At 41.9% G+C, this 18,118-nt stretch overlaps 1 protein-coding gene across 6 annotated transcripts in view; it reads left to right on the top strand.

The window, feature by feature from the left end:
* CCDC171 (coiled-coil domain containing 171) overlaps nt 1-18,118 on the top strand; it is a 406,988-nt gene that overhangs the window by 139,644 nt on the left and 249,226 nt on the right. For all 6 annotated transcript variants that reach the window (XM_019517555.1, XM_019517553.1, XM_019517556.1 and 3 more), the window contains 3 exons: nt 3,426-3,528; nt 11,736-11,842; nt 14,979-15,068. In XM_019517555.1, the coding sequence (XP_019373100.1) occupies nt 3,426-3,528; nt 11,736-11,842; nt 14,979-15,068 (300 nt within the window). The remainder of the gene's footprint in view (nt 1-3,425; nt 3,529-11,735; nt 11,843-14,978; nt 15,069-18,118) is intronic.

The following is an 18,118-nucleotide window of genomic DNA, read 5'->3' as shown; positions in this document are numbered from 1 at the left end:
CAAATTTATAAAATATTTAAACTTGATAGTGGAAAATGCAGCAGAGAATTACATGCATTACTTGTCCTCTAGTTTGCCAGTGATATGCTATCTGCACAAAAGTGAGCTTTTTGAGAGAGATGTTTCCCACATTGGAAAACTGCTAGGATCTTTGGATATGCAGTCCAGCATAATGGTGTATTGGCCTCTGGGTAATAGAAAGTATAGCGCTGAATATAGGGACAGTTTTTTTAAGGTAAAAAAGATACGCCTTTTTTTTTTTTGTTATGACCAAATAGGAAGGAAAATTATTTTAGTCACACTTTGTAACTTGGAATGGGAGATTAGTTAATGAGTAACTGGAAAGAATCAGAAATTAAAAATATGGAACTTCTGTCTTCTTACTCCTTATAATTTGAAGTTTAAAGTATAAAAATATTTCCTTTTTTAGCTAATGCTTTTCCTCAAGTGGACAATACATTTCTGTAATTGTAGACTGTTTGGGTATTTGACAAAGACCATGTCTGTATATGCATTTGGACTGTGCCCTATGGTTCTTAACTGTTGTAACCCAGGTGGCAGCCCAGTAGTTGCAACCTCTGCCCAAACATCAGGGATGGTGTGGTGAGAGTGGGGCAGGGCTTCCGTCCAGCACCCATTTACTTTCCAGCTGGCCTCTGCTCCCCACAGATCAGCCCATGGTCCCAAGAAGGTCTAACACTTAACTGATTTAACTATTTACACTTTATTTACAAAACAAGAATAAAAGTAAAGGTTATTTACAAGTAAACTTAAATGGCAAAACAAACCAGAATGCATTAGTCAACCCTTGACTCAAGAACCACAGGTAGGGTAACTGGCAACTTCCAGCCACTGCTGAGATGCTACAGCAAGGAAGCAGGGTGCTCACTTCCAGCAGCTCCAACAGGCTTCCAAATAAGCAATGGACTGCAACAGTGTAAGCTCTTCTGGTCTGCAGCAATCAAACTGGATCCAACCCCCCAAAGAGGCTGAAGGGCAACCCCCCAAAGAGGCTGAAGGGCAACCCTCCATGGCAACCAAAAAGGCAACCAACAAACAACAGAGTAGGCTCCTGCAACAACCAGCATGACCCAAGCACAAAGCTCGGGGACTCCATCCGATGACAGTCAGCTGCAGAATAATGGACAGGACTGAGTCCCCTCTGGGGCAGTCAGTGGCAGAGGGTCAGCAGTACAGGCAGCTCCCAGGGGTTGCTGCTCTAAACCCCTGCTCCAGCTGACTGGCTGGGTGTCCCACATGCCTTGTGGCTTGCCAGTCCCGCTCTGAGCACCGGCCTGCGCCCCAGTCTCCTGGGGACCCTTGTCCTGGTGCTCTGCCACTCCTCAGGATCCCAGTGCCTTGCTTGCTGCTGTTCCACTTCCCCAGGGAACGTAAGGGGTTTCCTCAACTCACCGGCCCAGCTCCCTGCTCCAGATGAGGATGCCGCCTATGCTCCTGGCTGCTGCTGCTTCTCCGCAGTGGAGTGGGGGGCCGACTGCCACCCCTAGCCTCCGGGATGCCTGACACATCCAGCATGCTGTGATGGGGCCTTGGAGCACCAGCTCTCTGCCCCCAGCCTGGCCGCGGATCCCTTTCTGCTGCAGGGCTGGAGGCATGGCCGACTGCCTCTGCCTTTTTTTCTCAGGACCTTGGAGACTCTTCAGAGGGGTCTCTCTGCTGGGTCAGCTCACCCCAGCTCCTTGTAGGCCTCCTGCATCATTCCCCAGAGTCACTGTCAGCAGCCCCCACACGCCAGTTTGGCTGCTGCTTTTATCCCCTCAGGCAATCCCTCCCTGGCTTGCAAACTGGCCAACCAGTGCTCAGGGTGGCTGGCCCACAACCCCGGCCATCCCCCTTCCCTTTTGACTGGCTTCTCTTTTTCCACAGGGCAGGGCTCCCCTGCTCCACCCTTGGGGTCTGTCAGAGTTCACTGGCACTGTTTCTAGCCCAGGATAATTTTCTCAAGCCAGTCTGGTGAGTCCACATTAAAATAGTGGAACAGACTGCCAGACTCAAGGTGCCCCTTGATAACTTTTCTGCATTTAGTAGTGCTTCAGTTGAGAACCACTGTGACCAAGGAAAAGTAAATGGTATTGCTCTTTTTTTAGTAGTCTAGATGTCAAATTAATTGAGTCTCTGATATGGTTCAGGCCTGCTTCTCTTGGCTAGAAGAGCAGCTGACACCATGCTGGCAGGAACAGTCCTAGTCAGAGATGCCAGCACTGCAAGCAGGGCCTGAAGTGGCAACCACAGGATCCCACCTCCTTAGGGTTGTTTCCTGAAATCCTCTTAACTTTGGGACCTGTCTGTGGAGTGCATGCATTCCTCATATTTTGCAACTGGCAATGCTGTGCAAGGCAGAGGGCATTTGCTAGGCTTCTGCTTCCTACTTCATGTGCCTCAGCACAGTGAGGTCACCAATTTCATATCTGCCTTCTGAGCGATGCACATTCATGTTCACTCCCCACTTTGAAAGGGGCAGTGCTGCCACTGGCTCTGTCCTGCCTCAGTTGTTTCCTGGTCTGCCTGTGAATACAGCTTGTAGAAGTAGATACACTTGAAGAGTTTTTGCAGCATTTTGGAGTACCACATCACCCCATTTAAGAACGACTGGCCTAATTCAATTTAGCCCCAATCCTGCCTGGTCCTAGGTGCTTCTATTGCATCAATATGTGATTATTGTAAGGTAGTATAAATAGTATAGTAATTATAGTAAGGTAAGTCAACACCCAATTATATTAATTTAGGCTATGAACAAAGATCATTTGATTGGCTTAATACTATTTAAAAAAAGTTGTACTCTAAAATGTTTGGATACTTTAAAATATGCTCTTTTAAAAAAAATGACTAACCTTTTAATTTGTTCCCCAGTGAAGAGTTTACTATAAGAAAATCTAGTGCAGGGTGCTGAAGAGCTCTCTGTCATAAAATCATAGAAATTAAGGGCTGAAAGGGACCTTTTGCCACTGGGAAGTAACCCAGAAATAGAAGGTTTCTTAGATTTGAAGAAATCACTACTTGGCAGGGAAGAGGTAACTGTGAATTGCAGCCAACAGGTTGTATCTATAGGAGGTACAGAATTTTACAGAATGCCAAGTCATTGATTTTTCCATCCCACCTTGACTTTGGAAGGGCACCTTGATTTGTGCTTTTCCAGATATCCTGTCAGGGTACAGCAAAGAATTTCTGTCGCTTTTGTATGTAGGCAGCTGATGATTATGGTTTAGTAAAATATTCTTATAGTAGAATAAAGTCATTAAAATGTTTGTGAAACTTGACTGATTTTGATGCTGTGTTGTATTCTCTTGTTTTCGGGAATATGAAATATTTATCTTGATGTAGTTTGCCCTGCATTAAAATGTTAAGTCTCTTCCTTGTTTGCTGCTTATTTATTTTTGTCTTTTCCTACCTTCTATCAAATAAAGGCCAAGAAACACCAGTCCTTCCTAACAGAGACATGTGAAAACAACCTAAGAGAGCTCAAGTTACTGTTGGACAGCTTTACCATGTCAAGCCAGCGGACAGCAGGTTAGTTGAAGGTATAAAATGACAGATGCATCTGTCAGTGTTCCAAAGTCACTACATTGTGGGAATTCTGCAGATGCCTCTTGCATTCCCCCTTCTCAACATGGTTTGATTTGATGACATGATAAGAGCAGTTCTCACAGCAGTCAAGTGGCCTTGCTAGCTGAGAAAGGGTGATGGAATGTGGACCTGCTGTTGTCAGCCCAGAACTTGATTTACAAATGCTAGGATCTATATGATCGGTCAGGAAAGGGCTCACTTGCTGTGTTCTAAATCCAACTGAGAAAAAAGTCCTTACAGTATACCTGCAAAGGGAACATCTGTTTTGACTGAACTGAGCCAAATTCTGAGGCAACCTTCAGCAACTTAAAGGTCACATAATCAAAGAAAGGGTTATGTAGGACACAGGATGTAACACAATATTTTTTTAAAATTATTTTGTGGTCAGCTGCTTTGCTTTCATTTAAACTGAAACAACACAATATCACTCCGAGTGTATGAAAATAATTATAAGTTGTTTGTCGTCACTTTACATTATGTGTTTGATAGTGTTATTAGTCAGTGTTGTATTTAGCACAATGAACTGCTCTGCAATCAAACTTCTAGCATAAGCATGAAAGGTATTAACAAATGCTATGAACTGGAAAACTAGGCATTTTATTTTTTTAAAAGTGTAAAATAGTTATCCACTTTTACATTACACTTTTTAATATTTTAAAATTATGTTTCCCCTTAGTGGTTGCAGAGTACCTAGATGAGGGAAACAGTGCTTTGCAAAAAGTGTTTTCAAGCATACAGAATAAATATCCATCCTTCCTCTCTAATCTTTCCTGTAATAATCTTTAGGAATAATTGTTTTGGAATAAATACGAGGCAAAACACTTTCAGAAATGTATTTGCTTTTTAAGGAGACATTTTTATTTTAATCCAAAATGTGATGACACCTATTGATTTTTTTTTTTTTTACTTTTCACTCTGTTTTGTGAAGAGCAGGCAGATAGTACCGTACAATATAGAAATCTTTGTGTAGGTAGGGCTGAATAAAAGAGCTTTAGCCTCTGGTTATTTCTTGGGACGCTTGTTTTCTGTAAAAGCCTGGCATCTTTTCAAATTGTGATACTATAACCACTTCATTTGCATCTGAGGCAAATAAATTCTCACAGGGAGTTTCCAGGTACACAGAGGGACCAGTGGCACTTGTATACTGACAGTGTCAACATTAAGTCTTATGGGTTTCCCCTTGAGTTTACTGGGTTTTAATGCCGCTTGGAACAACTCTGCTGTCTCCTCTCAAACCTACAGAACCCCACATGCACAAAGAGCTTTTGCAGAGCTAGGGGAATGGGGATGCTGCTAAAATATGGTTGCAAATCATCTTATAGTTACTTGAACATGTTTTCTATTCTCATTCTCTTGGTGATAAGTGTCACAAGAAGTGATCTTATCCTGTGTTTCCATCTCAGTGGGGAGTCAGTGGTTGTGTTAGTTTGCTGTGTGTTTTAAAAGCACCCTAAAAAGACCTCTATAGATGAAATTCCATGACTTCAAAAATGGCTCTAAAGGCTAATTTCTCAGCAGATATAGTTTGATTTGCTGCTGCAGTATGTCCTCATGGCTAATGGTAAAACCTCACAAACATTTATTAAAACGGTTTATCCTTCAGGTGCACTGCATTCTTCGAGTGAGCACAATGTATTATTTTCATTAATATTTTCCACTCAAAGTTCTTATTGTCTTTCTTATCTGTGTTTGTATAGTATTGCTATTTGTATTAATTCTTTCATTTACACACAGACCTGGTGTTGCTCATGATATGGCCTTATGATATTTTTATTGTAGAAGAATCCAGGGCTGACAAAAAGTTTTTAATACCTCTCTATGGTCTAATGAAGTAACAGACTAGTAAGAGGACAGTTAGCACGATGTGACTAGCTAGCTCTCCACGAAAAACAAAACAAATCAAAACAGTAAATACTCCATGAATCACTTGCTGATTTTTTATCAATGAGCAGGGAAAAACTAAATCCTAAAGGACTGAGGCTAGGCATAGTTTCACCAGACATTCCTGATGGTCACTTTTTATAACAAGGAAGGGAAAAAATGCAGCCTAATCATTTGGTTACAAAAAAACTTCCATGAATCTTTTCTCAAGAAGTATACATCCAGGAGGGACTTTGTTTCTTTTTGGTGTTTTTCCCCCCATATTTCTTCACCAGCTGTTTCTGTGTAGGAAGAAAATTGTGGCTGTAGTACGTTCTTTCTATTTTAAAGATGACCCATGAAGGTAAAAAAAGTGTCTTTTCTGTCTGCCTGTGTTGTAAAAAGAAAGGGCTGAAGGATCTTTTAAAGGGTATTTTATTTTTCCATATTTTAACATTTAGAAATATTAAATCTTCAGTGCTCTCTTTCTGTTGGTAGACTCACAGTTCTGGAATTCAGGCATAATTGGAGACTGGATTCAAAGCAGAGAGCAAAAACTTGATTTTGCCTTGTTTTTGTGGGAAGGTTTTATAGTTTATAATTATATTAGTAGAATTTTGACTTGCAGGCAGTCTTACTCCAGTGGCTTTTTTCGGTTTACCTTAAAATCCCTTCCCAAGTGACACAGCTATACTGGTTTAAATGTGATATTGGCATAACTTTCCTGTGGAGATAGTGCCTTGTTTAAGCTATTTTTAAAACACTTCACATGTTTTGTCTTGGTATTTTAACATCTAATTAACTCAAACCTGACATCCAGTTGAAAGAAATGCTCTTTGAAAGATTAACAGTCTTGCTTTTTCACTTAAGCACTGAAAGGTCTTTCGATTTCTTTGTGTTATTCAAGGGAGACTTATGGTAAAAGAAAAGAGGACTTTGCATTTCTGATATTTCTCAGGGATAAGACCAAAAGGAAAGGAACACACAAAACAGTATTTTCAGCCTTTTTTAGAACATCAAGGAAACAAACGCATATTTTTGCTTCTTTTAAGACCACCTTTAAAGCCTGGAAATTTAGCTGATGCTCCTTCTGTCATTCATCTTGTTGTACCTATTGGATTGTATGTCTGATACCTGTGGCCCTTTGTATTCTGTGCTTCCACAACCACACAACTTGGTAGTTTGTTCAAGAACATTTATCTTTTTGTTTTAAAAATGTTTCTAGCACACGTGGTCACAGAGAGAAACTTGAAAGTGGGAAACAAGTATACATTGATGGAATGTTGCCTGCCTGAGTCAACAGAGTGCCTGTAGAAACTGTAGCTTAAAGAGAGATCATCTGACCCATTTATTTCCACTAGATATCTGTAGAATGTGTCATTTTTTCCTAAATGACAGTGAAGGCACTACCTCTGTCATGAAATACACCAGTTTGTTGCAGGCAGGCTTCTAACAAGTTTTGTTTTGTCTTGTTGCCCAAGAGGGATCTTCCTGCTCAGTTCCTGCACTGTTCAGTGTCACCAGATATCTGTGGGTGAGAACTAGAGCCACAGTTTAGCTTGCAGTTGGAAGTTAGGGGGAGTTAAGTTTGTAGGCAGGAAGGCTGGATTGCGTAGAACAGGGGTTTTCAACTTCTTTTAAAAAAGTGTACCCTTTCTGACTCAGTTTCAACTCCTGTACACACTTATATTTTTTCTTGTTTTAAGGGTGGGGGCAGATTGAGGCCTCCACAGTGAGGGAGGGAGTGGGGCTGGGGCATGCGCTGCACAGCCAGGGTGGGGCAGGTGCAGGATGGAGCAGTGAGTGGCTTGTCCATGAGGGGATGGCAGCCCCCTGCTGCACACACCCCAGGAGGGCATGGGGGGTGCCCTCAGATCTGCAGGTGGGGCAGGCTGGGGCTGCGGCAGCACCAGGTTCTTCCCGGCAGGGGGACGGGCCAGGTCTGGCTGCACTCGGGGCAGGCAGTGGCAGCATTGGGAGTAGGGCTACAGCTGTGGCTGCAGCCACTCTAGAATTTGCTGTAGCTCCCTCAACCCACCTCTGTGTCACTGCCGCCTGGCCTGAGCACAGCTCAGCCCAGCCGCCCCCACCAGGAAGAGCCTGGCACAGCCCCAGCCCCAGCCCTGGCTTGCAGCAGCAGCCCCTGCAGATCCAGTGGCATGCACCTCCCATGCCCTCCTGAGGTGCTGGGAGGGGGTGCCAAATGGGATGGGGGGTCTCGCATGCAGTAGCCATAGTCACCATCACTGCCACTCACTGCACTGCTACGGTGCTTGCGCCACATTCCCATGGTTGGTCGCACGTGCGACTCCATGGTCTGCTGACTGGCCACATGCCCAGCTAATTGTGTGCCATCCATCAGCAGCCTGTGGAGCTGTATGTGTGACCCTCCGTGAGAAAGTGGCACAGGTGTGGCAGTGCAGGGTGGTGGGTGGCGATGACAATAGCAGCCGCTGTGTGCAAGCCCCACAGTCTGGCCAGCTGGGCAGTGCCTGTGTGGCCTGCAGAGGGGTGCCACTGCCCTCACCCTCCCTGGCCCTGCTTCTGGGAGCAGGCATAGAAACACACTTCCCTGCACCCACCCCCAACCATTCAGACCCTCATTGCTCTCCAGGAAGGAGATGGAGGAGAGTGAGCTGAGGTTGGGGGGAGGTGTTGTGTGGGGCCGGCAGCTCCGAGCATGCGTGCTCCTCCCCCTCCCCTGGGTAAGAGGCGAACTGTGCTAATGTGCCGGGGGAGACGCCACTGCCACACCCCAGGGTGCACTCCATCTCTGCCTGCCCGCACGTACACCCTATGGCCTTTCTAGGTACCCCTGGGGGTATGCATAGCCCTGGTTGACAACCCCTGGCCTAGAAAATGGTGCAGGTGCCAGGGTCAGAGAAGACAAGAAAACAAGTTGGCTGGCTACTGACTGCCTCTTCTAAAGCACTCATGGTGGGGGTGGGAGGTTCAGAGATGGGCTTCTTGGGTTACATTGCACAATTTAAGGCTGGGGGAGTAGGGGTGGAGCTCTCTGGAGAACTTGGCAAAAAAATAATCTATCTCAAAGTAATTATTGTCTAAAGATAGTGTTTTCATCTCTGATCCATAATAGTGTCTGCGTTCTTGTAGAAGTGGGAGGGAATAAAATGACAGGTACTTCATGTCTATACAATAAATTAACATTACTTCAAACTATAGTGGATTCTGGAATTTAGAAAAAGTCTATGGTGGAACTTCTTATACTACCTGTAACTTCCTCTAGTACTGTTGTGTTGTCTGTCTTAAGGGTGGAATCTCTCTTAAATTAAAAAAAAAATTGGACTTGGAAGGTATGATTTTACCAGCCTTGCTTACATTGAGTTAATAGATTACAGTGCAACAGATTTGGTTTAGAACAGGGACAGGCAATTATTTTGGGCGGAGGGCTGCTTACTGAGTTTTGGCAAGCCATCGAGGGCATCATGACAGGCAGCCATGGGCAGATGAATATAAATTTTCTAAATTTTTTAGGGGCCCTGCAGGGCAGATAGAATGGTCCGGTGGGCCGCATCCCGCCCGTGGGCTGCATTTTGCCCACCCCTGGTCTAGGAGGTCTGTTTTTTTTATTCTTTGTTTTTCCACTGATTTTCTGTGAGACTGATTTTCACTTTACCTCTCTGCTTCTCCATCTGCCTTGGTTGTTCAACTTAAATGCCACTTCAGATTGCTTCTGTATCCTAAAACAGGCATGCTCAATTCCCAGCCTGAGGGCCAGATCCAACTCCCAGAGCCATGTCATGTGTCCTGTAGGGCTCCCTACAGGTTAAAAACTTGGTGGTTGGGGAGCGGCAGCCACTCCACTGATACCAAATTTCCATGGGGAGACTTGCAGGCTGCATGTTATGGCCCTGCAAGCTAGATTGGGTGTCTAGGGCAGTGTGGGTCTTGATCCTGGCATGCAGGGCCAGGTGTGCAGGATACTGCAGGGACTGCGCCAGGCACGCGGGGCCTGATCCAGCCTGCATACCAGCCCTGTGCCACTCATCTGGCCCACAGGGCCAAAAAGTTGAGTACTACTCTCCTAAAATAATGGGATTGTCCGTTCATTTGGGGACTTTGAATGTCATGGTAATAGAAATATTTGTCAGCAAGAATGACGTGTCTGTCATGGCTATTTTTAGTGTGCGTGCATGTATGTGTATGCATTTGCATGTGTTTTAAATGTTGAAGAAGAGAACATGAATGAAGTAGAATGTGGCAGTGGTAATGTGAGAGCCGGTTGGGTCTGCCTTTTGAATATGCATGCACAGTTCGTATTGAATTCACTGGAAACTTTTGTGAGTCTAGACTGATGGAATTCTCTTCAACTTGAGGAAGCAAAGGGGAGAACACTTTGCTCTGTAGACCCTAATGCCAATCAGTGTTTGTTTTCCTGAAAAGTGATTTTTCTTTTCTTTTTTTCTTTTTATGGTTTTAAAAAAAATTAGCTAAGGAATAAAAATGAAAAGTTAGCATGTTCAAGACTGCAGTTCTACTTTGCAGTCATGTATTGTACTTCCTCAAGTGATCAAAAGGGCTGGAGGCAGAGGGAGTAGTTAATTTGAAACTGACACCTTAAGTGGTTATGGGCAGTATTTTCTGGCTTTACAAGCAAGCTTGAGGTTTCCATTGACTATAGTTGGTACCCCATGTAGCCAAAGCCACAATATGTAATGTTTTACAGTTGGTTTAAGTAATTCTTACCCTTCCATTTTTTAGAAAAAAAACTGAACTAATGTTTTTAAATAATCAGATGGAAGTTTAGATAGGGTGCACTTGCGAATATAATTTTAGGGAAATGTGTCTGTTCAGTGGAAAGGTTTAGAGTTCAAGGCCTGGTCTGTATAGCTTGCTTCTCTCCTCCCTCTCCCTCTCTCTGTCTTTCCCTCTCGCTCTCCCTCTTCCATACACACACGTATAGAATTTCAATCAAAGATTTCAGTATAGGAAATCAAGCTATGCAGACCATGCCTTGAACTCTAAACCTTTTCATTTGAATATATATCACTGGGTTATAACTCCCCCTGTAGTCTAGGGCAAGGGTAGGCAACCCCTGGTACGGGTGTCAGACTGTGGCATGCGAAGGCATTTTGCTTGGCGTGTGCATCTCAGGGTGGATGGCAGGGAAGGGACTGGGGCTGCACTGCCACAACAAGGATTGATTGGGCCCCTTGCGGCTCCCCTACTGTCTGCCCCTGGCACACCAACTACTTACAACATCACACAATGTTTTTGGCATTCTGCCCAAAAACATTGCCAACACCTGGTCTAGGGACTAGAGGTGTTTATCATCTCTGAGAAATCCGTCCCTTTTAACTTTTTCCCCCTCTTTCTCCTTTTGTAAATCAAGGGTACTAATGGGATTGTTGAGGGCTAATTCATGATTTATATAATAATATTGCTGATATTATATAATATACTTATCAGTATAGTTTTATAGGTGTCAAGGTGAAAAAGTGTTTGGTGTAAATTACTAGTTACTTTGTATAATATCAGAAAGAATGGTAGGGAGAAGAGGAATTTAATATCATCTGGCAACTTGCGTTCTTGATCCATATATAATTGTTTTTCCTTTCTTAGCTCACTGAGTACTTTGAAGGCAAAAGTACTCCTTTTGTTCATATGACCCCAGTTAAGACCACTAGATCAGAAGCTGTAGTCTAAGGGTTTAATAAATAAGCATGGTGTATATCTAATGGATATATCATTCTTAACATTTATAATTGAAACATTATGTAGGACTGTGCAGACAGATGATAAAAAATTGTATTGTTTCCTTTGGATTGAAATTCAAGAGCATTTAAAGAGTTAAGACCTTTCCAAGCATAACAATGTCATGTGATCTTTGGCTCAGAAAGGTTAAGAATAAATGAAGTACTATATTACAAAATGAATGCTTGGTCAGAAGACAACAAAATAATGTCAGGAAAGTGTAATCTACTTAACTTTCAACAAAATGTTTTGTAAAGTGTATTACTATGCAGTTTAAATGGTGGATGATTTGACTGAATGATACATAAGCTTACTGGTCACTAGACATTTTACAGAAAGTTGGATACTGAGGTCATTAGGTGGAAAATGTAAACTGGAGTTTGCAGCTCTGGTACATTTCCTTTAGCTATGAAGAAAGTATAGATGTAGAGTTGTATGCCACAGGGAGAAGACGACTGCTGTTCAGTGTTCTGTTTTGTCACTATAGCCCTAAATAATTTTAATAACTATTCCTGTTTGCGTAGTCTGCTTCCGTGACTTTCAGGGCTTTATTTTCATTCTGTGTTTTTCTTCAGGCACTTGCAAGGACAAAGATAAACCTCCAAGCCTCTCTGTTGTCCTTGAGACTTTGAGGCATACCTTGACAGATTACCAGAACAAGCTGGAAGACTCATCTAATGAGGTAACACTTGCACTGTTTGGCTCCACATGTATAGCCTTCGGCCTGCAACAGTACGTAGTCATCCCTTGTTACAGAGGTCAGAAGACTAGGAACGCTGAGTTGACAGCTTCATGTATACCAAAAAGAAATAATCTCTGTCACTATGTTTCCTCTAAGCTTGCCCTACAGTAATGTTTCACTTATATTTTTTAAAAAGTTTGTTTGGTTGGGGGTTTTTTGGTTTTGGGGTTTTTTTGTTTTTGTTTTTTGAACCGTTGAACTAATTATTTTCAGCACACATACATGGAAATGTGTCTTTTCTTGTTCTTCTCTACTTAGGGCTTTAGTTGAATATACAGTAAAATACTTGAAATGTAATGTTTTTGATATCAAATATGTAAATATCAGTGCTCTTAGAGGTAAAGAAAAATGACATTTTTAAAACCTTTACTGAATTGTGATGTTAAGATTATTGGATTTTTATGTGCTATTTTGTTCTCATATAGGAGGAGTAAATGTCTGCATTATTTTTTTCAGATAGCAAAGCACAATAACACAAACATTTCAATTTAGATTTTTTTAAATAATGTAATTTTCATGAAGTCCTAGGAACTTTAATTCACTGACTGAAAAGTTTCAGCATTACATTTATTTTCTGATTTGTATTGCTAATGTGACTTGATTTAATCCTCTTAGGTTTAAAATGTTTTTAAATAAATGTGTGGTTTTAAGGAATGTAGAGGATAGTTAATCACATTTTGTTAAGGATCTGTATGCAATATCATTAGGTATATCAATGGATAAAATTGGGAAAGTACAGGAAAGCCAAATTTAATAATATAGCACAAATGTCATTTTTTCCCCTTTTCTAGGCTTTTTCTTTTGTTTGACAAATATATTGTCTAGCTAGCCATTCATAACATTAAAAAGAATATTAGCTTTGCTGTTTTTATTGGGACAAGAATACTTTCCTCTAGGACCTTTGAGAGTGTTCAAGGGACACAAAAATAAATGACCATGGAAACGATTATATTTTTGTAAACAGCAAGCACTATTAGGTCTCTGCTAACCAGTGTACTTAGTAGTTTATGAAACTCTTCTGAGACTCAGGTCTAGCAGCAGCAGAGTAACTAGGAACATATTACCCATAGCGAATTGTTATTTGGGAGGATGAATGTCACATGATCCTCAGCACAGTTGAAAAGTCGACTCAGCAGGCTTTGGCTTAGTAATACACTTCATTGTGAAACTGTGCCAGAGACAGCAGTGGGGAGACCAAGGGGTGGCTGCTAAGAAAGCAAAGAGAGTGTTCTGACAGAAAGAAGAATGAACTGTCAAGGAAAATAAATCGCAAGCAGAGCAGGACCAACTGATGACCTGCCACAAGACTTCCCAGTAGGACGGCATGTGACTGACCCTGAGGTTGTCATATGGAGCCAGGGACCACTGAATGCCCTCATGATACACAGAAAGGGCAGTGCTCTGTCCTTTTTGATTTTCCCTGCAGATGCCACTGCTTCTAGGCTTTCATGCTTTTTGTATTAGATGTGTTTTAGTAACAAAACTGTTTTTAATAATGGAGCAAAACTCAGGGATTATTGGGGCACAATCCAATAAAAATAAAATGCTTTTCTGTGCAGCACTAAGGTTTTAGGCTTATACAATCCTATTTTAAGGGGGTTTTGTTTGTTTGTTTGGAGTTTTTTGTTTTGTTTTGTTGTTTTAGTATATAGGTTTTTGACATGGCTCCACACACAGATGAACATAATTAATTATTTTGATTTACACATGTCTGGAATATGTTGATGAACCTGTAATATTTATATTGCTTTTAGTTTGCTAAATGAACCTTAAATTTAATAACTAACAATATATTTAGAGCTACTGAATGTTAATAAACTTTCCTGCAACTATATAAGCTTGAGGGATTAGGGCTGCCTGATTGAATTATGGACAAGATGGAAAAAACTTTGGTAATTTATGGAAAGTAACTACAATCAGCACCCTTTATTGACAGCCCATTTGCAAAGTGTTTATAGCTTAAGTGTATTATTGGGTTTTGATTTGCTCCCTGATGTTCAGATAGTAGCCATGTGTTCTGACATCAGTTATAGCTAGTTGTAATACCTTGAATACTTTAGAACAGGATTGTCAAACATAAGGCCCATGGACTGGATCTGGGCCATAGAGCCCAGTTATCTGGCCCCAGGGTCTTCTCCTGGGTCTGAATTGACCCAGACTGGCCCTGCGGGCAGGGCCTGGACACACCCCCACAGGCACTGCATGCAGTGTGGGTCCCAAACTTGCTGGACCAGCCATTGCATGTGGTACAGCCTCAGACCAGTTTGCAGTGCAGCAGTTGCTTTGGGATCCATGCTACATGGCACCCACCCTAGCCACTCTGGGATCCATGCTGCCCACAGATTCTGTCCCAGGCACTCTTGGATCCAGGGTGCATCCAGCATAAATCCTAGAGCAAGCAGGGACTGGAGCCAGCATAGAGAGGAGCAGGCTTTGGGTTCCATGGGCCTGTTGTCCTGATCCAGCCCACAGACTGTGTTTTTTTTTTTTTTTTAAATCAGAGAAAAACAGGGTCCCTGCTCTTGTGAGTCTTGGGGCCAGATGAGTTTTAAATCCCTTCTTTAACATTAGTCTGTCTTTGGGTACTGCTACTGTAGTTGCAGTCAATGGAGGTGCATGAGCTTCTGTTTAGAAAGAAAATACTGATAATAGGACCCCTTTTTTCTTCTTTTTCCTTTTCTTGTGAGGGGACCACTGATTTTTTTTTTTTTTCTTTTCAGTCATTTTTTTTCTCCCTGTAAGTAGCTTTCCCCAGACATTCTCCAGGACAGTAGGAATCTGCATTTTTGAAATTTTATGGCATGTTTCAAAGCTCTCATTTTTGTCAGGTGTCTGAGACTTGATAGGAAAGTTAATAATGGATTTATTTTGGAGTTATAATTAGTATTATACACATTTTTGTCATTATTGTAGTTTAATCAACAACCTTATTTACCGGAACATCTGTTAATTTGTTTAGCGTTAATGTTTGATGAGTTTCTAATAGTGTTTAATATTTTTTATAGAAAACATTAGTTTACGTTTAATTGATAATATAAAACTGTTTCAAAGTCCAATATTTTTCCATCTTTCCCAGCTAACAAAAATGAAAGCTTCTTGTGAAAAGATGACAGAAGAGCTTGATTCATTCAAACAGAAATTAGGGTCTCAAAGTCAAGACCTTGAGGTAAGTTTATGAACTTTTTAAGATTGTGTGTATTTGTTGTTCAGCTTATAACTTCAGGATAATAATTTATCTCTGTTATTTCAGAATGTCTTTGTACCACTGTTCTCTGGTGAAATGCAATATCCAACTTGCAAGTTAGCGTAAGATCATGTTGCTTCACAGGGGTTACAGTCAACAAAAGATATAAGATAACTGTTGTGAGAATTTCAGGGTTTGTATTAATTAAATAATTGTGTTTACCTGCTCTTTGAATATCCTTTTGCTCCATAATTTTTGTCACTGTCAGCATCTTTGTCCTCAGTTTTTAGTTTTCTGTCTTTTTCTCTGTGCCTAAAATATGTATATTTTTCTATCTCGAGAAATGAATATTAATCTATTTATTAAAATATATTTTAATTCACTTTTTTATGCGCTTGTCAGAATACTTGCTTCAGAATGAAATTCTTTAGTGAGACTGGGGAAAATATAGTGCTTCAAGGACATTTAAATAAAAGGGGAAGAATGCATTAGTTCTATAACTACCTTGAGGAAGCATGGAGCGTGCTAAAAAGCCAGGTGGCTGTGGTGGTGCCAGGAGAAAATGTAGTCATATATTTAAAAATGCATATTGACCTCTTTTGAAAAAAATATTGAATGTTTTATCTGCAGAACAGTGAAGTTGGAGTTGCAATATGAAATGTGCAGAATGTAGTAGAGAGAATTTTAGTGAGAATATGACCATTATGCCCAGTTTCTGTGTACAATATCTCCAAGCATTATATAGCACCTATCTTTTGAAGAAATCTGTTTTCTAAAATTACTGTCAGTAAAACATTGCTGATCACTTATCCAGATGCCTTTGGTGCATATCTTGAGTTCTGATTTTATAGTAGCCTTTTCACATGACGAGTCAGGTGTTTTAGTTTTTGTTTGGGCTGATGCATCATTTTTGTAATGTGACATGTCTGGTCCCATCAGCCACCAAGGGTATATATAGCTCAGGCGGTAAGAGGGATGAGGTGAAGCACAGTGCTCGGTCACTATTAAACTTGTTCTACTGATTTGCAGTGTGTTTGTACTACTGCTAAGTTAGTGTGTGGCCACTCCCAAGGATTCTTATATTGGTACCCTATAAACATTCATTCAATTGTAGTAATTACACCTTCCAGCTTCTCATCTGAACTTGTCTTGCTAATTGATATAGATTCAGAACACTTGAAACTCTCTCTTAAAAGTAGGTCTTGTGGCTGAAGTAAAACATTCTTAAAATTATATAGCTGTCATGTTAGATGAGTGGGCTCTCCATGATAAAGTTAGTTTACCAGCTATTTTTATTATATTAGGCACAATAAATGTTACTTTGCAACAAACCAGTTTCTGACTTCACTTATGTTGGTTTAAATCTTAAATAGTTCATGTGAAATGGACACTGAGCTGCCTGGACCAGTATTTATTTATGGAAGAGGTTGCTTACAGAAGGATGCCTTATTCTTCAATTTGCATATTTTATTAGGAAGTATTTTAGTGATGAATACGTGGTAAGCAGCTGATACTTGACACTTGAACATGATTTTATAATTTAAATTCTGTAGGCAAACATTTCAACTTAATATTCATTGTTTCCAGTATTGATTTGTTCTGGTCATTTGAAATTAGTGGTCAGTCGAGGGGTCAGAGTAACAGTCCTAGACACAAAGCATGTGTGCCCTTTCTTAGCTTGTAGTCTATCTCTTGGAATAAGAGGCATGATTCATTCATTCCTTCGCTTCTCTGCTGAGATTTGATACCACTTAGTGATGTTTTATATAAATTCCATTTTTATTGAAATGTCTGTCCACTGGATATTAGAGTGAGACTACCGGATTGATTTTACTTAGACCACTAAAAAGAGCCCTTCAGTGATAGCAGCTCTTGGTTGCTGCCAGTCCTCGATTAGATTGAAGCAGTGACTTATAGGGCTAGGGACAAACATTCAAAAAGCCCAAGCCTGAATTGATTCAATATTTGCAGGTTAGTCTAACCGATAGAGATTGAACCATTTTGCAAGTGGATAGATCAGGGGCAGGCAAAATACGGCCCTTGAGCTGGGCCCATGGAGCCTGTAAAAATTTAGTAAATTAATATTTATTTGTCCCTAGTTCCCTGTCAAAGCTGACAGGAACCAGGGGCAGTAGGACCCAGAGGGAGCCCTCAGCAGGCTTGCAGGCTTGAGCAGCCCAGCCCTGCCCACCCCCAGCCAGTTCCCTGCTTTCCTGCCCCCGCCCTGCTCCAGCACCATGCGGCTGTGGCTCCCAGCTGCATCCACAGAGCACGGGACTGTGCTGGTAAGTGCGGGGCGGGCGTGCATGAATGTGTGTGCGTGCATGGTTGCATGCATGTGTCTGCAGGCATGGGGGCAGAGTGTGAGTGTGTGTGTGTGTGTTCATGGGTGACCCACACACACCCCACCATACACATGTACCCATACCTCCCCTCACATTGCCATACACAAACCCCAGCCACTCTTCCCCCATGCCCACCCACACCCACATAGCCACACACACACCCACAGCCCCACAAACCTATAAACACCCACCACAATATACAAGAGTAAGACTTCATATCAAGCTATTGTGCAGTCACCTCTGTGTACACTACGCAAACGCATATAAATCAAGACAAAAATATTTTGTTGTAAATGAATGTTGTAGAAGTTTGCTTTTTAGAATACAGTTTGATATTTTTCTGGTTCCAAGATGGCAAAACCCCTTGCTGAAAGGAGTACTTACGGGGGAAGGGGAGGGACTTCTGGTGACAAAGGTCAGGGCTTAGGGGCGGGATTTCCAGCCACAAGATGGCAACCAGGGGGCGGGGCACCTGTTAAGGGGCAGGGCTACCCATGTAGCGCGCGACAGCTTGCCAGAACTTAGTAAACAGCCCTCCATCCAAAATAATTGCCCACCCCTGGGGTAGATGTTTACTTTTCATTCCAGAAATGCAGGCACATGCCTGCAGTGACTCAAGCCAGAAGCCTGGGGGCACTAGAGCACCCCTTCCCTTCCACAGGGAAGCTGAGCTGGTGGGGGGGGGGG

The sequence above is a fragment of the Gavialis gangeticus genome, unplaced genomic scaffold, assembly GCF_001723915.1.
Source record: "Gavialis gangeticus isolate Ggan-Ray unplaced genomic scaffold, GavGan_comp1, whole genome shotgun sequence".
Taxonomy (NCBI): Eukaryota; Metazoa; Chordata; order Crocodylia; family Gavialidae; genus Gavialis; species Gavialis gangeticus.
The sequence above is the reverse complement of the archived record's forward strand: the minus strand, read 5'-3'. Positions and strand labels throughout refer to the sequence as shown.